The sequence below is a fragment of the Gallus gallus genome, chromosome 19 (genome assembly GCF_016699485.2).
Source record: "Gallus gallus isolate bGalGal1 chromosome 19, bGalGal1.mat.broiler.GRCg7b, whole genome shotgun sequence".
Taxonomy (NCBI): domain Eukaryota; kingdom Metazoa; phylum Chordata; class Aves; order Galliformes; family Phasianidae; genus Gallus; species Gallus gallus.
This window is the reverse complement of record NC_052550.1, coordinates 9,039,100-9,061,405: the sequence shown is the minus strand read 5'-3', so window position 1 is coordinate 9,061,405 and position 22,306 is coordinate 9,039,100. Positions and strand designations below refer to the sequence as shown.

Sequence of the window (22,306 nt, the reverse complement as noted above, 5' to 3'; positions counted from 1 at the left end):
GTGTGAGGGAAACTTCCCTGCCCCATTTCCCATTGCCTCACCTCTCCCACTTTCCCTGGAAAAGAATGTTGTTTTCTGGCTCCCTGCTATCCAGAGGGATGCAGCTCTCCCCTCTAATGGCAGCGGAGAGCCGGATGGAGCAGAGGCAGCTCTGTGACCTTTGCAGTCTCACTTGGAGCCCAGGAATACCCATCTAAGATTGTTTCAGATCAACTGGACTTTATTACAGACCAAAATACCGCACATTCAGTGGCACCTCAGATACACAGGATAATTACATTTCTGGGGGGGAAGCAAAAATCTAAAGCCAAACATCTTAAATATGCACCATTATAGTTATAGCTTGGACTCCGCAGTGTGAGAACCCAGACCTGGGGACACACAGAGTGAAGCAGAGGCAGTGGGGCCTCACGTTCAGGAGGGCTGAGAGCGCCCGGCCCGGTGTGTGCAGTGCTCTCCTCTTTGGTGGAAGGGAATGCTGGGGAATGGAGTGGCTTTTTGTTGATGTTCTGAAAGGCAGCTGGGGCCGTAACACAGCCCTCCATCCACCCCGTGGCCTTCCCGTGGAGCCACAGCAGCCAAGTCAGACTTCAGCTGAAGGATTCTACCTAATGTGACCGTGGCAAATGAAGTGGCAGCAGATGAAGCTCATTGGTTCGTACAGCACTCTCATGCTGTGATATGTGCTAATATCACATAAAAGTAACGACTGCTGAGGAGCTTTCTCACAACGTCCTTTCCCATCCTTTATCATAATTAAGTTAAAAAGACAGGACTATTGCGAGCTCCATTTCTGCACCCTCGGGCATGTGCTATCTCCTTTGAAAGCTGACACTTTTAGGAAGGAGTACGAGGAGGGAGGGCACTGCATTTCTGAACCTGTACTCAGGCTGAGTCAGTGTGACTCTCATGTGCTGCCCTCCCGTCCCTGTTCTCTGCACTGCCAGAACAAAAGTGCCGCGATTCTTGTAGTTACACGAGGTGTGGGGGAGGAATGGCCATTCATGGTACAGGTCGGCTTCTGTGACACAGGATTCTCTGCAGCACTGCGTGGTGGTGTAATTCTGACAACAGCAGAGTTAAGCAGCACAGTCAAAAGGAGACCGGACAAAGACATGTCAGTATTCACACCATCTAACACAGCTTCCTACTTGTTTTTACAAAACAAAAAAAGGCCCAAAAGATTTTAAAGAATAGAAAATGTCCTTCATTTAACACTGTTAAAATCTTTCAGTGCTGTCAGAGTGACTTCAGAGCTTCTCCGTGTCTGTGTGCTCCAAGCAGAGCGCCGTGCTGCTCCTCAGGCTTTGGTGATGTACCCCTCCCTGATAAGGAAGTCATAGATTTTCCTCGTTTTGTTCACATCGATCTTGATGAGGGCTCTGGCCTGCGCGAGTCGCAGCCCTCCTTGTTTGTTGCACTCGTTCACTAAGGCAGCTTTGTATTCTAAATAGGCTCCGGGGACCAACCTCACCATCTGACAGAGCTGGAAGACAAAGGGGAAGTTAATAAGCGCTACCGCTTGTCCTGCTCTCTCATTCTGTGATCCGCACTGGGGGACTAACGTTGTGGACGTGTTCCTGACAACAGCCGTGCTGTATTTTGCAGTGGGGGGGCGGGCGGTGATGGCGGTGCGCGGCCTGGAGCCGCAGGTGGGCAGGGAGGAGCCCATGGCTGCTATATTCAAAAACATTCCTGCCTGAGAAACAAAGCAGGAGGATGAAAGCGAGCTCCGGGCTCGCAGGAGCGCAGCTATGAGTGTGTCCCGTGTGGGCGTTGTTCTCTACAAACCCGGGGATGTACGCATGCCAAAGAGACGCGCAAGCAGCAATTCAGCCTGCTGGGTGAGAGCTGCGGCGGGCATCTGCCTACTAATCCCCGGCACATGAAGTCCTTAATGCCGTTCTACAAAAGCAGCTACGCACACATTCACCCCTTCTGGAAATCAAGGGTGGAAGCCGTGCAGGGGAACTGCATGCCGTGTTTGGAAGTCGGGTGCTGGGCAGTGCCGTGCAGCTGCTGCCAGCGGTGCCTGCAGTGCTCCCATCCGCTGCCAGCAGCAGCTGCCCCACGGTACTGCATCCAAAAGACACATGGGCTGTCTCCTCCTTTTAATTAGGAAATGCTTAATGTTTTGCAGTGGTAAGAAATGGCACAGTTCAGAGGAACTTTGTCTCAGCTGAGAAGGAAACAGGTGCCCCATACATGCCACAGTCTGAGCCACAACTGTGCCAAATGCCCCCCTGCGCTCAGCCTGGTCTCCTGATGGAGGAGGACAGGATGCCATCTCTGGATGTTGTAATGGCACGTAATGATGCCTTGGCTCTCTCCACCTTTCTTTGCTAAATAAGCTAATTTGCCACAGCTTTGTACACACACAGCACTAACTGAAATTAAGAAGCCACCCAGAAAGCCTGGATGGCCACTGTGAGCTGGAACAGGTAGCCAGGGCCTAAGCTGCTGTGTTATCCTCACACCTGGTGCAGGCGGTGCGGTACACCTGCTCAGTGGACACCGTGCTTTGTACAGACTGCCTTTGCATTCACTTCCTTACCTCTTTCTCCTTCTCGTTCAGTTTCTCCGTCCCTGGCAGCCCGGTGAGGTTCAGTGGCGGGGCACTCCGTCTGCCTGCAGGGACAAGGGAGGAAACATTGACAAACTGCTGGGGCAGCCTGGAAGTGGCAGAGCCGGGCGTTACCGCAGCGATTAAATCCCCGTGATGTTAACCCTGTATGATCCAAGGGCTCATACTCAGAGGTATTTAGGGCTTAACATAAAAATGGCATTATTTTGACAAAAGGTCTGGTTTTGCAACAGGTGTAGTTAGGTGCTGTGCATGCACGCGTGAGGGCTCTTACGCAGTGAATGATGCCTCACTGGCATTAGGGAGGATCTGTGGGCGTAGGGCTGCGTGTCAGGTGGGCACTGCCCCGGCCGGGCTGCACCGCCCACAACTGGGGATGGGGAAGCTGGGGGCTGCCCATGGCACTGCAGGGGGTGCTGCGTGGGATGCAGGGGTTGCTACTGCAGACATGGGCTACACTGGCAGCTTCCTGAAGCAGAGTTTTCTTTAAATGCCTTTGAATGTGATGCAGGTGTTGCAAACCAAATGCAGTTTGTGCATTTAATTTTGTTTGTGATGAGAAATGGTGCTGAAGGAAGCATCTATTACAAGGTGGTCTGACAGTTCTCAGGTTCACAACTGGAACTACAGCTGGTGTGGCTCAGGCTGCCAGGAGGGCTGTCTGCCCCCAGCTTTGGAGGATTTTTTCTCCCCGTGTTCCAGAGTGTGGAGCAGAACGAAGGGTACTTATTGGTGTTTGTAGAGTCTGTTGCCCCTGTGCTGCAGGATGCATTCATGGCACTGTCAGGGCTAGGTCTGTCACAGGACAGCCTTCTCAAGTCTGGCAAAGTGGGAGATCTTGGGAAATCTGCAGCTCTGCTTTCCCAAAGACTGCTGCAGGCCCTGCCCTGCCCAGCGCTGTGCTGGCAGCTCTGCTCAGTCAGCCTGCGCGAGGGACAAGTGCCCAGCGACCAGAAGGAAAAGTGCAGCAGTGAGCAACGTGTGTGCATGGCAGGTGATTTCCAGCACCGCTCTCTCCTTCTCCGAGGGATGTAAGCAGTGTGCCGTGATGGGACATGACAGAATTTGGTTTTGAATTTCTAAGAACGTAGGAAATGACACACACATACAAACTGCATTAAAGATAATATATTAAGGCTGCAAAGCCAAGATCGTAAAATCTAGAATTAAAGTTAAGCAATGATAATTTGCCCTCTTGTATATTCAGGATGATGCAGCCTTTAATTATAGACACGTGGCAGTTTTTCCACAGTATCCCTGCCTCATTCAGTATGCAGGATGTTCACTTAATTAGCAACTATTTGGTATTTTGTTTGGGCTTTGTTCAACATGAGATACTGGTTGTAAACACTGCATGCTATCTGAATTCCACAGGCAAAACAGTTCATTTTCTCTTGGGCTCTTCTCCCCCACCGGCCACAAAATACTTTGCGATTAACTTCATTCTGCATAGCAGCCCTTCAGCTGAGGGGACGCCATCACCATCCCCACCTGAGGGACCCCGGGTGCCAGCCTGGGATGCACACTGCTGCATTCTCTCCAAAGCAGCGGTTTGTATTGCCGTGATGTGTGCTATACCAGACCAGCTTATCTCTAAAAGATAATTTTGTTCTCACATGAAAATTATTTTCTTTCCTGCCTCGTTAATGTGGCTTCAGGATGGGTTTCCCAGAAATTCAGCAAAAGCAGTCAGTTTTGCATGTGGAATGCGCTTCAGATAGAGGCAGCATCGAGGAAAGCAGTGCTTCACCACAGGGCTCGGGAGCCAGCACTTGTGCAGCCGAGTGGGAGCCGTGCTCCGGGTGCAGGCTGTGCTGTGCTACCAGCAGGCGCCCGTTCTCATTACCCCCATCTGACACTTACCTGAATTGGACGGGATCGGTGCTGCGGGAGTCGGGCCGGAATCACTGGAAAGAAAGGAAATTTTCAATTGCTGTCATCTGTTGTAAGTGTAACTGTGCTGGCCCTGAGACTTTCTTGCAGCTTTTAATGCTTATACAATTCAGCTTGCGTAACCCAGGCCCCAACCTGAAGTCAGCAGGATTTCTAAATATTTACCACCCCCCGGCTGAGGACCATCCCTGAAACCTGTTTTTTTAAGAAGAGGTGTGTGGGGTTGGGGGGGCAGTGAGAAATGGAGTGGGGAAATGACAAATCACCTCCTCAGCCCCTGCAGCACTTCTTTGCATTGCAGCTTGCTCCTGAAATCAAAGTGCTTGTGCGGGGTGACGACACATTAATAATGCTGCTACATCTAAAATCACACGAAACATTCTGAGCCTCATCTCTGCTCTCATTAATATCCTGAAAGACCTCATTTCCCTACACACCTTCATTAACGGCCGTTAAGCTCCTGAAATATAAAATATAGAAAACGGAGATGCTGAGCCCACGTCAGGCCCTTCCTTCCCTGAACTCCAGCAAGTGCTGTTGCTGTTACCCCCTTCTCTCACCCTTCTGCACTCTGCAGACTGTTCTTACTGTAATAGATCGGGAATGTGTTCATTATCAGACCGAGAAGTGTTTCAGCCCCTGTCTGAGCAAACAGGGGCACACAGCACGGCCTTACTGCGCCCATACATGTCAGCTTGCCGGCTGAGCCACTGCTGGCACGCGCTGCTGTCCTGGATGTACTGCAGCACTTCGGACAGCATGGTGCGCTTCAGGCGCTCCTCGTCCCTCGTCTTCTTTAGGTGGTCGTATGTTCTTGCACCTGTGGGTAACAGACACCATTATCTCTCACACTGCCTCGGTCAAAATGTTCAGACTGTTGTTGTTCTGCTTTGGGGAATAAGGGAGAAACTGTTCTCTAGCTCTGGACCAGACCCTGCTATTCTCCCTCATGACAACTACTTGGCATAAGAAGGTATTGGATTCCACTCCTTGCCCCTCCCCGCCATCAATTTCAGGCCAAAACCGAACAAATAAGGCTGCCACGATCCAAAGCCAGGCATTTTATCTGTGGAGAGGCAGTAGCCTTCTCTCCAAGCAGCCCATTCGTGATAGGTAGTGACAGTGCCCCAGTGTGAGGCACAGGAGACCACTGTGCCACAGTGTGTGTTTTTCTGGGGCTTCTGTGGGGCAGTGAGTGAAGCAGAGCTGTGCTGGGCAGCAGCTCTCCCAGCTGACAGCTCAGAGCAGCTCTAAGAGCATGGCTGGGTGCATGCAGCACCACCAGAACTGTGCTCAGTTAAAGTGATAGGCAAACACATTTAAAAATGCCTTTTTATTCAACACATCCTAAATATTGCAAACTCATCCTTCTACACCTTGATGAATGGGAACGGGCTGAATAATGCATCAGGTACTCACTACAGAAATTGGTGATTCCTGCTGCTCTGTATTCCTGCAGGCGCTTTATTTCCCTTCGCAGCTCGAATTCCACTGTCGTATCCCAACAGGAAGCAGAGGGGAAACCCCAAAAGAGAAACATGGGTCAGTGGGGATGAGCGGTGTGCTGGGAACATGGCTTGTTCTTATTTGCCTGCACAGCTGAGCTGTGAAGTGTACACAACAGCAGCCTGGGCCAACCTCAATGCACGAGCCTGTGTGAGCCCTCCCAGCTCTCTGCCCACGCCATAACACCCCTTGATGGCAGATGTAAGCTAGTTTCTAGCATTCTTGTGCCAGGAGAATTATCTTTTCTTCACGCTTTGACAGTTCCTTTGCCATACCCTGGCCAAAGCAAGCAACAACAGTACAGGATTTCTGGAAGGAATTTCACCAGGTCTGAAAAATAACTACCATCCCGGCTCCTTTATAGCATCAAGCGCTGTCTTTAAACTACAGTTTTCATAACTGGACCTCTCAAAGTATTTCCTGGTGGAAAATTCTCCTTTTCTGCAATCGTTAAGATTAAATACCCTTGTTTCTTGTGCTCAGAACTATTTACTGTGTATAGCTTTTATGAGCTGGCTCCAAGACATTGCCCAGCTTTACAGTGAGCAAGTCTGCCAGTCTCAAATTCATTTCCTCAAGCTTCTTAGGGGAAATGCTCAATGCCTGCGTGTGGCTCACAGGTGAATTGGAGGGTTTGGCTGTCACTGCAACGACAACATGAAGCTCAGGACGAATGCACGCATGTCACACTCATGATCTGCAGGGTCATACCTCTGGTATTTAATACTAGTGTCTCGAGAGTACAGTCACAACTGCTGAAATGCTTTGTTCTTTCTAATGAGCAATAATTTTCCCCATTTAAGTCACAGAATTAAGCAGGATGTAATGACTCGTGCTGGAATCTGACTGAATGCATGCTATGATTATGCATAACGAACTCGAGATGATTCGGTGATGGAACAATGCCTCTCCCTTTAAGGCAGGGAACGTAATGACAGCTGTACTATATAATTATGCACACATAGAATAGTTTAATGCACATCTTTCAAAGAATTTGCACTTTGCTGCCAGCTCCGTATCCCTCAATGCAGACTTAAGTTTTAGGGATTTTCTTCTCTCAGTGATACGCAGTATCAGTAAATGAGCAGTGGGCTTCTGGTAAGGAAGTGCTGCTTCTAGCAAGTGAGCAGCTCTGGTCAGCTGGGAAGTCAAAGAACTGGGACACACTTTTGTGGGAAGAAACATCTGTTGTACATTTAATGCACCAACCCACAAACAGTTGTTTTTCTGAGGTAGTTAGACCAGAGGGGAGAGCAACCTCCTGGCCTCTGGGAGCGGTACACGTTCAGGAAAGGCTGTAGATGATGCAACCCCTTATTATGCCTATTGAAGAATATGTATGTTAAAGCTCTCAAAATACCTACATGCGTGGCTTTCAATGAACTTATCGTGCTCTACTGGTCCCAGAATCCGTGCAAACCGCCGCATTGTTTCGTAAAGGTCTTGAACCTCCTTTGGGTATCGTCTTTCCAAAACTGAAGGGGGAAAAAGTGACATTTTGGTGAGATGATGTTGAAGAGAGAGAGGTATTTTCATGGCAACTCTGAACTTTGTTATTAAGCGGTTACATGTGATACTCACTCTGAAATTTTCTGAGGTTGATTAGGCCATGGTCTCTTATAATTCTGTAATAAGGAGCAAAATGGTATTAATGAGAGGCATTAACTTATGTATTACACATCAATGCAGAGGCTTCAGAAGAAACTTTGACTTAAACCACGAGATGGGCCTAAAACCAAACATGTGAAATCTCTATGGCCCTTCAGCTGGAGAGCTGAGAAGGGTGATGCACTGAGATTTTAATCAGGGAGGTTTTGGATAGCGCTGTGCCCCAGTCCAACCCTGACAGCGCTGAGCACAAAAGGAGCCACAGCTGCTTTAAAGGGTTGGAAATTTCTTTTTTCTTAGACTGAGACTTCACATCTACAGCATCTCACAACTTGTCTTTCCAAAACTGGAAGGACACTGAATGTGTCACAGAGCATGACTTCCAGCTCCAGGGAAAGGCAGATGTCCTTCTCTTGGAGCAAGGGTGAGGGATGAAGGGCAAATATCTCCTCTGGGAACTGAGTGGCAGCATTTTTCCGTGACAGCTTGGATTTCACAGAGACAATGACTTAGATTATGCATAACTTTGAGATGTCTGTGACAGGATCAGGAAAATGAGCAGTGTAAGAAGGCAGGTAAGATATGCACAAGTGCATGACAAATGCGTTTGTCACAGGTTTCTGCCAGTGCCATGTGGTCATGGCTGTGGCAACCTGATCAGCATGTGACTTCTGCAAATGATAGGAGATAGGTGAATCCTGGCTCCTCTGGGTCAGATTGGGCTTTGTTCTATGAAATCCATTCTACTTTCCTCAGCGTGTATAAAAGAAGGGCCCTTTCTGAGGTAGAGAAGACTTTCTGAGTGGCCTTGGTGTTTTTATGTCATTTTCATGATTCTGTTGTAGGAATGTTACAAAAACTGCCGCCGATATGAGGTGTAACTGAGCTTTATAGCACCTTCTTTTCATAAGACACAACGTACCATAATAGAAATCATAGCACATAAGTATTTTTAATTTATAAACGACAAAGAGCCAGGTCAATAAATAGCAGCTCTGAACCTGTCCTCCAGCAGCACTATGCTGTATCATGAGAAGGAAAGGAGGAGTCTTGCTACAGATTACTCATTCTTCCAACAAGCAATAATGCAGCAAGATATAATTTAAATATTGAAGAAAGTATTTGAAATTATAATAAAATTGAATTTAATGAACAGATTGAGTCATTCGAAAAGACTGTCAAATGAACTGAATTAATGACTCAAACTCATGTCGGCGGTACAGTTATCTTCATTACGTTATGAAAAAGCAACTCATGGACCACTGGGAATCAAAAATCCTGATGTAAGCAGTCCTATGGAGAAAGTGGGGGTTCTGGCAAGCAGGTACAGGCAGGCAGCTTGTTTCTTCCTAAAGCAGGAAATAAACCACGTGTGATCCATCAGCACTATGTAGGAACAGGAAGCACAGAGACTTGTCTCCTCTCCTGTTCCCAGTGCCGGCTCTGTGAGCAGTTTCCCAGGCAGTATTTCAGTCTGCAGCTCTGCAGACTGGCTGTGTCTCACAGGCGTGCTGGAAGCTGAGTCTGCTGAATATAACTGGACTGGGGGTAGCAATGCGGACAGCAGTGGGAACATGACTTTCCTGCAATAGGGAGTCCTGGAAAGCAGGTTTTTAAGCAAATGATTTGTTCTCTGAGCACTTAAAGGAGAGCAAAGGAGTGCAGATGTCCTTTGTCACCCATATGTCTGTATCAGTCTGTTAATATGTTTTCTGGCATGGTATCATTGCTAAAGCCATGTGTTTGATGTGAATCTGTGCGCAGAAAGAGAACTACATGTCCGGAATGATCCGTGCCATGCAAACCTCCCAGCAGCAGGTCTCCAGGTCTCCCTGCATGGGAGCAGTCTGGAAGGGTGCTGCAGGGAATCAGTTATGCTCAGTACTGCGGCAGTGCTGGCGACAAAACGTGGTAATGAAGCAAAGAAACACAGTTACTGCTTTGTTGCTTGAAAACTCACTTTTTTCTTCGCTGTCTTTCCTTTAACCTGGAGTGGTAGATATCTACAACTGCAATCTTCAGAGCTGCAAAACAGAAAAAAGGATTACAAAATACGTGACGAATCACTGCATTAATGCTAATTTTCAGGCCTTTATGTTCATGGCAGGCTGAAATTGCCACTTCCTTTGATGTTTTAAGAATCCCATGGTAATTTTACATGGGCATAAAACCACCAGAAGCACACGCTAGCTGTACAGCCTTTCTCTGAGTTCCTCTTTTCAGACACGTTACTGCCTCCAAGCGTGAACTGGGGTAGGTCCTGAAAACTTCTTTCCTTTATACAACCTTGGAGACTTTTACTATTAGCACATATTTGTTCCTCTATACATGCTGCTGTTAAACATTGCTTCTCCTGAAAAGCAAGTTTATCAGATGGATGGGCCTGAGGCTTCACCTCGAACAAGGCTTCTCTGCACATAACGAGGAACTCCAGAAAACAGAAAGGCTGAGTTCTGCATTGAGAAGATTCAAAGTAGCCTTTGCTACCATTCTTTAAAACATCTAGGAGATTTTAGCTCATTAACTTCTAAATGTATCTATCTGCTGGAAGAACAAAGAGAATAGTTCAGAGCACCGTGAGGTGGCGCAGGAAAATGCCACGCTCGTTAGGAGCTGCATCCTTTCCAGAAGGAAATCTGCCCGCAGTCCTGATCCCCTCCGAGATCCTTCAGCTTCCCCCTCCTGCAACCATCGGGATAATAAACTCTTCTGGTACATTCTTATAAGCTGAGGGGACCCGCAGCACTTCCCTCATGTTGTTAAATAACACTCAGATTCTCAGCCATTACTTGGCTGGGGTCGGCCGACTCCTTGGTCGGTTTGTTCCTTCAGTTAAGCGTTTCCAGACACTCCCAGAAGGAATAAGCCTACAACCTGACAGTGGTTTCAGTCTGCAGACACGAGGTGTGACTGCAGCTAAGTGGAGCTGTAGCTGGGAGTGCCCATAAGAAAAGGGCACAACCAATACCAGCAGTTCATCGATTGGACTCTCTGCTAAATAATGAATAGCGCAATTAAGAAAGGAGTGTGGTTATGTGGTTTCACATCCATTTAAAAATCCGTGTTTATGTGTAAACAGCAGGAAGCCCTGAGCCTGCAGCGATCAATCCGTGCAGTCCTGGGGGTAACAACACTTCTTTCAAGCAGGGACAGCTACAGCTGCGGGCTGTGCGGTGAGCTCCGGCCCCGTCAGCATCGCGTTCCACTTCCTGATCTAACACAGAAACTCCCGAATTTATGCAAACTGATTTGCTGCTAATGCAGGAGCAGAAGATTACACATTAAGGTAGGAGGGTGGTACAACATCCTTGCTTCTTTTTGCTGACCCCCTACAGAAGCAGAGTGCTCAGGAGCCGTCGTGTATTTTCATAACTGCTGTTTAAGTTCCCTAATCTAAGAACGAGCACAGGTGGGAAATTTTCCTTCGTGCTTAAATATGAGGAGAAGAGAATGGGAAATGCTGTAACAGGAACATGGATGAAATGTATCAGAAAGTTTTGGCACCAGCTTATGGAAGATAGTGCTGTATTCTTAAGCCCCATGCAGGCTCGGGCAACACGGTATCTTCTGGGGTTTGTGTGGGCAGTGCTTCGTGAACATGTGCAGAAATTGCACCAGAGAACCTCTATCAGTATCACAAATAATTGTGCATCAATAACTGCTGCGTTTCAGTGCTCTCACCTGAGCACACAACATTCTGAAAGAACTTCTGATTCACTGACAGGGGAAAGGGTGCCCATGAGAATAGGTGAAGGGCAAAACCGGAGCTTCTGTGTGTAGGAAAAATGAGTGTTTGCTGCCACGTGTGCTTTTGGAGGGGCTTCTGTTTTAAATACATTCATACTGAGACAACTGATTACGAGATCAGGAATGCATGAATAACTCAGACTACTACACTGTTACACGCTGCATTAAAATGAGAAAAAGAGATGCTTTACAAATGAAAACGACTGGCTTCTGCTTTTTCCCTTGGATTATACTAGGGAGGCAGCTGTTTGTCCCGGTAACTTGAGATAATCCAAGCTGACATCACGCTCAAAGTGCCTGCTTTGGGAAAGGAGAAGGGTTTTTGAGATGGTCACAACAGCCTTGAAGAGTCCAGTGATAGGCAGAAATTCAAGGCTCCTTTCTGAATTCCAAAAAATCAAAATATTTTGGTTTCTCAAGGCAGTGTCCAAAGCAGTTCCTTTGCTTTTCATTCCTCTTCAGCCTCATTAAGTCTGCACAACCTTTCCAAACACCAAGTGAGGCTTTTGTTTCACACTAGCTAACCTTTGCTTGGCATGCAGGAGCCAAATAATGGCAGGAATGCAAAGCCATCAAACAGGCTGTGCCTCGGGTGGTGCAGACTTCATGGCCACAACCCGCATCTCCCCCATGCAGAAGAAATCAGGGCTCTAAGCAAGCAGAGAACTGGCCTTCAGACTGTGTCAGGACCTAAGAGAATAAGCATCATGGAATATTAGGACATCAACTGTCTTGTATCTTATGAAATGAAATGTCACTACTGTACACCCAGAGTTGCAGTCTATTCCCAACACACTTCCAAACTTGCAGTTTCAGCAATGATTTCCTCACGTTTGAAGTAAAAATCATTTACATGAGAGGGAGAAAGAGTCTGGGAAAAGACAAATGACTTATGTTATAATTCAGTCTGATGAAAACTTGTAATTCATGAAATATTCAAGCACTCTGGGCCGAATTCCATTTGTAACTCGTTGTTTCACTCGATCCGTCCATTATGGTTTTGTTTCACTGCAGTATTTATTTGCATGTGCTCACCGGGCTGTAAGTGCTGCAGGAAAACAAACAGTTTGGGAAGTTAACTGAAATGTGCAGGATTTCATCCAATTTGTACCATCTCTATGAGACCATGAGGTGACACAGTGATGCTGGCGCGGTGGGAGCCGTGTGAAGCAGTGGGTGCAGGTTTCTGTGCTCCTCACGAAGGAGGAGCTTGTATTAAACTGCATTCTTCTTTCTTGTGGAAACAATAAGAACGTGCTGAGTGAAGCACAGAAGTGTAGCAGGAAAAACCCAGTGATATTACTGAACGGAGATCAAGCGGTTTAGATGCAGAAATTTCTATGGTTTTAAGAAGAGCAGAGTGATGGGAAGGAAGAAGGGGGAATTCTGTTTCAATGCAAGCACCAAATGTTCCTGCCTTATGAGCAACCCAGCCCCTGCAGCACAATCTATGGCTTGAGAAACCACAGAAGTTGTTCTGCTCACTGCCTCAAGGTCTAGCTTGAGTAACCTGCAGCAAATGGAAAATAAAAGCAGTTCAAAAAATCAGTCGGTGAGGTTTAACGCACAGCAGGAAAACAGACTGAGGAATTTTTCACAAACCCGATGCTTAATCTATGCTGCCAAACTCTACCTGGGCTTCTCTGGGTGATTAATGTGCTAAAACTCAGTACCTTAAAAGAAAAGTTTACTGTTTGGCCAGCAGGGAGTTTATCTCTAGCAGATGTAATGGAGGGCAGCAACAGCACTGCTTTTCAAGGACGTCTCTGTGAGGTACTGTGCAGGAACACTGCCAGGGATGGTTGGGGCAGAGGTGTGTGAGAGCACAGCCCTAGGGCTGCCTGCAGCCTCCTCTGCCCCTAACAGGAAAGTGCAAGGACTTCAGTCACACAATCGCCTGTCCCTTCCTTTAGATCCACATGTTAAGCCATTTTATGCTAGCCTGGAGAAGAGAAAGATCTGATTCCAAAATTTCTCTTAGAAAATAATTATTTCCCTCCCTAAGAAGTGTAAGAGAAAAACAGCTGGCTAGGCCCCGGGACTTCATTTTTTCAGAAGCATTCTCTCTCCATGGGCAGATCTGGAACAGCTGTGGGAAAGATGCAGCCAGAGCCTCTGAGCTAAGGGATTGGAAATGCAGTCGGTCACGCTCCATAGGCTCTGCAGAGCAGAGTTTTCACAAGGCAAATGCTTGACATTCTATACTAAATACTGGAGACAACTAAAGAATGGCCTAAAGAACACCCAATGAAATTATCAGGCAAAAGATTGGGCTGACAGAAGGAAGTATTTTTTCATGCAACACGTAATGAAATTGTAGAACTCCTAACTCAATTGTGGAACTCACTGCTACAGGATGTTAAGGGGAAAATCACAAATACATACAGCTGCTAAGTTCATGCAGGACGGGTACTGTGGTCAAAATGGTATGAACATGGTCTGTGGTTAACAACGGTACTAACATCTGGCTGCAGAAAACTTGGGAGATAAGCCAGGAAAAGCATCAGCTGGACTTTTCTTACATTCCTCTTCTGTGCATCTGCTGTGGGACAACAGGGCACCAGGCAGACCTGTTGCCTGGCCCTGCAGAGCTGTGTGATGCTTCAAAGAGATGACGAAAAGTGATTCTTTGCATTCAGACTGGAGATTTAAGAGGGGGCTGAGAGGAGACATCTCACCTGGCTGACCTGTGCAGCAGCAGGAAGAACGCATGTGAGGGGTATAGAAGAAAGTGCTGATAAACCATTAAGCAATCAATTAATGCACAGAACTAGGAAAGTGTTTTGCTTTTTCAGTTTGCCAGAACTCACTACAGGACATAGAAGAAAGTCTGTTTTAATAGTAATAAAAAGTAACAGTGGAGAAAGGGCATGATGAATGTGTGACACAGTCACAAGCCAGTTCCTCCTCAATAAAAGTTAAAAGGGAAAAGAGACTGATATATGATTCTCATAACTTTTTTTGAGCCAAGGGAGATTGCATTCCTTAGAACTCTGTGTGCACTGCTAAATTTCAAACTGATTTTTGTAAGTTTGGAGAGGCTGTCTGTACATAACAGGATCTGTCTGCCTGCAGAGGCTCCCAAGGTCTTAGCTGAGAGCTGCCTGACAGGAAGGGGGAATTCTGAAACACAAACACAGTACTTTTAAACACCAGACTTTTCCCCACATTTATAAGTAAATGTAATCTTTATTTGTCTATGGATTAAAGCTTAATTGTAATACTTCTTGATATTTGTATTATTAAGGCAGTGACATTCACAGACGCTCAGTAGCGGTAACTGGACCCGTACAATGACTCTCTTCTTCTTAATGAACTTCCTAAGGTACAGCTAATGTACTGTAACTCTGTGCATGTTTAACAACTGACAACCATGCACTTCAAGAGTGTAACTGTTCCAAAGTGTTGCATGCAGTCCTACCCTACACATCTCCTTGCTTCCTGTCTCAATCCTATCTTAGTAACAGATTTCCTAAAATAGAGTGGTTGGAATAAGTGGCAAATCTAAGAAATGAGATATAGCAGTGGAAAAGGGTACTAGCAGCAGAGGGGTGCTCCTCTTCTTTCTGTACTGGAAGAAAAGCTGTGCCTTGCTACGATCCTCACAAGCATTATGTGAGTAGAAAGTGTCCTTCAGGCAGGGAAGGGAGGTGCTACCAAAGCACTGTACTTCTGGTTGTAATGTTTGTGCAGGTCTTTATTCAAACACTGATGTACTGCTGCCCGTTTCCAGACAAATTGCTAGCTGAGATAATTTACTTCTTGCATCAGGCATCACTTGTGTTGTTCCTACAGAGAAGCCTATTACTGACAGAGACTGTTCTGTTTGGGCCACGTTCTACTTTACAACTGATTACGTTTCAGTAGTGAGTAAAGTGCATTATGATATATATAAGTACCATTTGCACATCAATTAATTAAGAGCTTTTAAGAGATTTGAAACAGAAGACCATAGAAACGTTAGTTTAAACCCCTGAGATCATTAAAAATGGATGTTCACTTTAAAATAAGTCTGTAGAGAAAAAGACCCAGTGAAATTCGTGCAAGCAGTGCACGAAAACAAGACTTACCATGCAAAATGTCTGAATCATCTTCTACAAAATCAATATCTCTCAAATCCCATTCAGCATAGTTGTCAAACTCCTGTTCAGAGATAATTAATAAACTGTCACTTAACGAGCACTATAGGATCGGTACCGAGTTTCAGGACACATAAGCACTCGGAGACATGTAAGACAACAGAGGCATTTACTCCTTCGTGGCTGTACAAGGGTCCATCCGTGAGCAACGCACGTCACTGGGCTGCCTAACAAAGGAATGGACAGTGTGCACCTCTATGGCCGTAACTGGGGTGGGATATGCTGAGGGGACAATTAAATCAGTGGGGGACTGTCTGTGACTCCTGTGTTGTGGTGGAAGTTCTGCTCCAATATGTAACAGCAGCACTCTGCATGCAGCTGAGGTCTTCGCTCTGTGCACAGCAGCTTGCTTTGCAGCAGCACTCAGACCCTGAGCCCACAGCTAAAACACTGAAATGACACAGGTCTTCCAGGTAGTCTTTGGATCAGACTGCTGCGTGCTTCTCTGAGGCACATGGAACAGAAGCACACAGAATGTGAGCTCCTCTCAGTGCCCAGCTCCCAGCTCTGTGCCTGCTTACATAAGAAGTGCAGGTGGTGGCCATGTCCCAGCACTAGGCCGGAGCACTGCCCCGCTGCACCACCGCCGTTACTCCTCACTGTGATCAGTCCATCCTGTCAGCACCACCCGTGGTTTTTATACCTTTCAGACCTACAGGCAGGGGTATGCAGCTGTGTGTTTGCTGATCTTGCATTCAGTAGCAAATATACAATAATGGGAGAAAGAATTCTTACCTCGACGAAGTCGGCCCGTGCCGGCATGTACCCGGCCATGTCTCTGGAGAGCAAGGAGTCAAAAGTAGGGCGGGGGGGATCATCAGCAGCTGGGAAAATAAAGGCTCTCAGTCATTGTGTAGGGCAGGGGGTCTCTTCTAATGCATACTGCTCTGTACGTTGGTTTGTGGTTCTTTTGTACAAAAGAAGTGGGGATAGGTGAAAAAAAAGTGACTGGGGGTTTATGCAGGGTTATGGTCAGGAAAAGCCTGAGTCCATCCAGGGAAAAAGGCAGTAATCTGAGATCTGCACAGTATTCTCAAAAGTCAAACAGAAATTTGAGGCAATAAACAGACTATAAAACATGAACTTCGGATTTCAGAACCCAGCATCCCTCCTAAACCTCTGCAGTCGTGCTCTCAGTGCACAGGTTCTTTTGGTTAATAGCAACAGGGGTGTTCAATCTGCCATCTTCTGGGTGCCGTTTAGAGAGCACTGCAATTAAAGCCTGACAACTGAATTTTTACAGTGCTTCCCAACTGAGGATCTCGGAATTTACAGACAATAATGGACTGAGGCACACAACACACTTGTGAAGGAGCTAAGAATTGTAAATCCCATGCTACAGATAAAGAAAGCTGGAGCTCAGGGAATTTTTCTTGGTACAGGTCACATAAAAATCAATGCCAGCAGCCAGGGATAGAAGCAAAATGGACCAGTTCCTACTAAACACTTTCTCATGAAATCAAAACCTCCAGATAGCAAGCAATCTTTTTACACAGCCATTTTGGAGAGCCTTGCATTGACAGACTGGGGGAATTCTACAGATGTTAAATTGCACAAAACGTACCAGTTTTCCTCCAATTGCTGAAATTTAGCATAAACATTTTAAAGACGCTTTTAAATAGATGTGAAATCGGTGCTGTTTAAAGAGAGTGATTTTATGACAGATTATACCAGCCATTAGGCTGCCAGAAAATGGATCATCAGATGGAATATTCTAGAGGTAGAAACCCCGAGGTCTGGACAAGATAAGCAGCCACCCCAGCACTGGGGGATTGCTCACATTGGTATTTACAAGGATTGCTATTTAAGTGCAGTTATTTTGAGCCCCATGTGAAGCAGCTTTGAGGTAGTTTGTCATTTGAACGATTACGTACATCCAGGCTTTTGCTGTGATTTCTGAATGACCACTTTCACTGGCTGGGCAGAAACTTCAGGTTTTCAACAGCTGATGGCGATATCAGACCACTCTGCTACTCCCCTTTTCCCACTGAATGTGTAGTCTGCTATATTTGATACCCTCATGATATAATATGGTGCACAGAAAACCCTACGCTGTTCAAGTCAGCCATGAGAACGAGCTCTCCTTTTGGGAATGAAAACCAACTGTGTGTGTGTGGTGCGTGCCTTCCTCCACAGGCTGCTTGTTTCATTTCTGCAGAGCAGAGACCATGCAGGCAGCTGTGTGTGTGCTGCTGGCTGGGGGTACTCACGGTGGAAGGGAATGGCTGTTTCATTGTGCTGCGCCTCCTCCGCCTGCTTCAGGTTCAGCAATGTAGATGCAAACAAGGGGTTGTTGATAAAGTGTTTCATGTAATGTTTCTCACACTCCTCCTTGGATTTTGTACACATCTGGTTGGCCACATCCTGCCTGAAGTGGGGAAAGAGGGATGCTTAATACAAAGAACATGGAAATGTTGAGGTTTTTTTCTCTTCTGTAGTGGTAAATTTAATTTTGAACAAGAGACTGCACTGTGTGCAGAGAACTGCTCTGCAATGACAGAGGAGGAACTTGAAGTATGTTATCTTAGTAAAATGGCTATGTAAGCTGAGGCCTTAAAAAAACATATCAAAACACCAATAGCAATCATTCTCATTTTTCTTACAGTAAAAATTGGATGCAAGGGATTCCAGGAAGAAATGTCCCTTTTCCCTTCATCCAGAATAGGCTGAAAAAAGCCAAATGTTTAAGGAAAAAGTTAAGATTACTTGTATTGCTAAGTAGGGCAAAGTGTACTAGGCAGAATACTTGCAGACATAACTGCAACCAGTTTTGAGTCTTAATTAACAGTAAGGTACACATAATGGCACACAGTTCTCCTTCTGTATAGTTTGGTGTTCTGTGCTTTTTATCATAGCAATCTTTTCATGAAGGAGAAGAGAGATAACTCATTACCACAGATCTCCTTTATTTACAGATGCATAAATATCCTGTAGCAACTACAGAAATTAACGGAACACATGAAAATATTAAATATTTCCAATGCTCCATTCTAAACATGACAGAGAAGCAGGAAACCAGTAACAATTACTGGCTGGGCAACTGTAAGCAAGCTGAAACCACATAAGATAAACTTTGCAGTTGATTTTTACATAGGAGTAAACTGAGGCAAAGAAAATCTTGTGCAATATTTGACTTTCTTCCAAACCCGGTGACTTCAGTATGAAATGAGGGAGCTCTGTCCTTCAGTAGAGGTGACGTTAAACACACAAGAGGCCCTTACCAACTTCCTTGTGTGTCTAATAGCAGAGATGAAAACAGAATCCATGTTCTGCTTTAGCTGCTAAATTGGTATCTCACCCACGATGAGTCACTGAGCATTCAGTGTGCACTGATGCATTCAACACTAAGATCCAGTGAAATAAGAGGAAATCTCCCCCATCGTTCACTGATGGTGGCTGAGCCCCTACATTCTCACCAGTTTCCAAATCCGCAGTCCATCACAGCTTCCAGCAGTGCCATTTCCTCTTGAGCTGTCCAGTTAGGATCCAAGACAGGGAAATCTGAAGTCTGGAGGAAAAAAAGAAGCAGATCAAACTGCTGTGATTCTCGGTTATAGTCCACCATACAAAGAAAGAAAGAAGCTGCAGACTACAGGGCAACACAGCACACAGTACTGGCTGTTTTTCTGTTTTACTGTGTATCATGAATCCTGATAATTGTTGAATTACTGAAGTCATTGGGTCATCAATTACAGTAAATACTGGTTTGTCACTACAGATCTCAGTATGCTGTTACGTGTGCTATATACCACTTGTAATTCAACGTTATGTCATGAAACTGTAAAAATTACCAAAAACTTTTTAAGCAATTCATTTTGGGGGAAGAAAAAACAACAACAGAGAAACAGAAGTTAATTTAGATGGTTAAAGAATTGGAAAGTCTAGGGAGATGCATTGTGCTATCCGTACACAAGGAAAATAACTGAAGCATCTCCACTATTCCATTGTTTCAGATGGACATTTTTCTTTCCTCGCAAGGAAGACTTTTTCATTTATGTAATACTTCTAAACTAATGAATCCAAGAATTGTTTTATGTGCTATTTGTAAGAATGGGTCTAACTGCTGGGGAGTGTGAGAGCTCAGGATTGAGTAGGTGTGACCCAAAAGAAATATTTACCATTATCTCGTAAGTGTGATCACTTTGGTGTTTCTTGTACTCAAATCCTCGTGTGAAACACTGCAGAACAAAAGATGAGCATTATGTTACTCTCTTCTGCCCTGAAAACATTGACTGGCTTTTTTTTTTTTTCCTTTTATTCTCTGACCACTGCTTATCCAAAAGCGACCACCTGATATGCTGAAAATAGTATCTAGTTCTTCTGATTTCATTTTAGGAAACATGCGCAACAGCAGAGCAATTTGTGTTATCACTTTGGAGCTGTGTAGTATTCTGGTGTTTTACACCAAGTCGTAACTCGTGTGCACCTCCATGCTTTTTGTTAGGTATCTATAGCCAAATTAGGCAGGTGAAAGAAGCTTGGTGCCATATTATGTGTCATTCCTGGAAGAGAGCACAGAGCATTCTGCAGGTATTGAAAGCGTGGTTTCCCTTTGGAGCTTTGACCAAGCTCCCTTTTCAGTGTTAGAAGTTGTTGCCATTTTTTAGTCATAAATAATTAAAACTAACAATCCTTTCTGCGGTGATCTGATCACACATATCATTTGTAAATAACTGTCATCTGGTCAGAATTATTGCCTATATTGCAAATTTCCTGTTGATTTTCTTTTCCATTTGGGAGGTAAAAAAAACAACCAAAAAACTGTGGGGACAGGGAGAGGGTGTTTCTTGATGGATTTTCTTTTCTGTGCCATAAAACCAACAGAAACAATACCTCTCCAGACGTGCAGTGGCATGCTGTGTTACAGTCAGGCCAACTGCATGTCTTTAGCAAGCTCTGAGTGCCTTCACAAAGACCTCGTTCAGCTGCTCGTGTCTCAGTTCTTCAGCCTCCCATATTTTCTTTGTCATTTCCCTCTCCCTGAGCAAATAAGTGTGTTGATATGAGTTTATGGAGACCTGTTATTAATGTGTTTATGGAGCAGCCTGGCACCGGACAGCCTTTGATGAGTTCCTCACAGAAATGAATGTCTTTGCTTTCATCCTCGTACTCACCTGCAAGCACAGGAGGAAGGGAGGAGGCCCACACTCTGCACACTTCACATAGGGCTCAGTGAGGTACGAAGAGCAACCTCTGCATGGAGGTTTATCGAAGGGGTCATCTGCAAAGCCACAGGTAAATCTCATGCAACAAAAACGTGGCACTGCTTTTGCAATCACCCAAATTCACTTGTGTCCAGCAATTTAAAATGAACTCAGCTGTACGCAACCTCTTCCCTACTGATAAAAGTTCCTTCCCGAGCTAGAGTTGTAAGACAGATATTGGCATTTAAGCTTTGCTATGGACCTGGTACATTGAGGGCAACTTGTGCAATCGTGCTGGAGTCAAGGAGCAGTTCTGCAGCAGCTGTCTGGTTCTGCTCAGCAGGGATGGCAGCTGTGTGAGCTAACTGACTTGACTCAGTGCCCGGGGACCCAAGGCTTTATGGAGAATATTGCACAGACAGCAGCACTCTCCCATCCATCCTCCTCATCTGACTCAAAAAGCATATTGCTGTGGTTGCAAAGGCATTGACTTGATTGTTCTGTAACCTGTCCAAACCTCAGGCTGCTGAACAAGGAGTAAGAACTTGCAGAGCAGTGTCTCATGTTGTTCACTGCAAAATAGTCAAAATACTGTCTTAAGCCATATATATATATTTTAAATGCAATTTAAGTAGTGAAAAGCAGACAGAAGCAAGATGTGAATCGCCTCCAAATCGCTCCTGTCCTCACGCAGCTGAGGATTTGATGGATCTGATGTCTCTGTTGCTGTCTCCCTCCCCAGCTCAGACCACGGCAAACACTTCCCAGCAGCACTGTGGTACTCACTGCCAAAGGAGGCCAGGCGCTCCATCCTGCAGTACCGCTGCTCCTCTCCCTGAAACACGCTGCCCCAAACGCCGAGCACTGTGTCAGAGCGGTGTTCTGGGTGGACAGCAGTCGTGGCTGAAATCCTCACAGCGCTGCTGAGCAGACAGCAGCTGTGAGCGGCAGGGACAGAGGTGGGGTCAGCCCCTGGTGCCCCCGCTGGGGTGAGAGGTGACGGCCTCTCATGCCACAAAGGTCTGGGTGGGTATGAGGAATAATTTCTTTAAAAGGGCGGTCAGGTGCTGGCACAGGGAGTGGGGGGGTCACCGTCCCTCCGGGTGTCCCAGATCCGTGGGGATGTGGAGCTGAGGGAGGCGGTCAGTGGGCGCGGTGGGGCGGGTGGGGGATCTTGGAGGCCTTTTGGAACTGAATGATTCTGTGATTCTGAGAGCTGAGGTGATGGGGACACACCCCAGGTTCCCCGTATATAGTGACAGAAATAATGGCGGCACCGGGAACCTGGGGGCTGTGTTTGTGTCGGGGAGATTTGGGCACTTTGCTACTGAGTCTGAGGGGCGGCGCTCAGTGGGGTCCCCACACGGCACTCCCCGACCCACCGCGTGGAGGACCGTCCTCCCCTCACCGCAAGGCGGCGCCCTTCCCGCCCCTCCCGAGGCCCCGCCCCCTCCCGAGGCCGTGAGGAGAGCGGCGGGAGCGCGCTGCCGCCCGCCCGCTCCCTTTTCCCCTCCGCCGCACTTTCCATCTCCGCCGCCCCGGCCGTGGTACGCTCCCGACTTCCCCCTGGCCGCTGCCGGGCCGCGCCCCGCTGCCTCTCACCTCACGCCGGGGCAGTTCCCGCGCGCCACGGCCCTCGCGCGACCGCCTAACGGCCGTGCGCGTGCGCTGAGGCGTTGTGCGTG

The 22,306-nt window shown here is 46.5% G+C and overlaps 2 protein-coding genes across 7 annotated transcripts in view; one reads left to right on the top strand and one right to left on the bottom strand.

The window, feature by feature from the left end:
- Positions 1–202: 202 nt before the first annotated feature.
- Positions 203–22,296, bottom strand: TADA2A (transcriptional adaptor 2A). 6 transcript variants are annotated; one of them, XM_040650094.2, is made up of 16 exons: positions 22,143–22,296; positions 21,408–21,541; positions 20,592–20,698; positions 19,596–19,655; positions 18,894–18,985; positions 17,688–17,845; positions 16,213–16,301; positions 15,409–15,481; positions 9,552–9,615; positions 7,565–7,608; positions 7,348–7,458; positions 5,897–5,968; positions 5,165–5,297; positions 4,448–4,491; positions 2,555–2,628; positions 203–1,486 (listed from the first exon to the last, which is right to left on the bottom strand). In XM_040650094.2, the coding sequence occupies exons 2-16, from the start codon at positions 21,430–21,432 to the stop codon at positions 1,301–1,303; spliced, it is 1,332 nt and encodes a 443-aa protein (XP_040506028.1). In that variant the 5' UTR covers positions 21,433–21,541; positions 22,143–22,296; the 3' UTR covers positions 203–1,300. The 6 variants fall into 6 exon arrangements, with proteins under 6 accessions (XP_040506028.1, XP_046758371.1, XP_015151276.1 ...); XM_046902415.1 differs by having other exon boundaries at positions 21,408–21,503; XM_015295790.4 differs by having other exon boundaries at positions 21,408–21,559; positions 22,224–22,296.
- The window catches only part of ACACA (acetyl-CoA carboxylase alpha), a 111,105-nt gene continuing 110,870 nt past the window's right edge, over positions 22,072–22,306 (top strand). The window contains exon 1 of the mRNA XM_046902304.1: positions 22,072–22,168. The gene's annotated coding sequence lies outside the window, so the exon portion shown is untranslated. The remainder of the gene's footprint in view (positions 22,169–22,306) is intronic.

Bases quoted from the DNA above. Each gene is read 5' to 3' on its own strand.
- TADA2A (XM_046902415.1), bottom strand. The intron at 17,846-18,893 runs GTGAGAATGTAG...TCCCCACTTCAG, and splicing joins GACTGCGGATTTGGAAACTG to GCAGGATGTGGCCAACCAGA. The intron at 7,459-7,564 runs GTGAGTATCACA...TTCCCCCTTCAG, and splicing joins CAACCTCAGAAAATTTCAGA to TTTTGGAAAGACGATACCCA.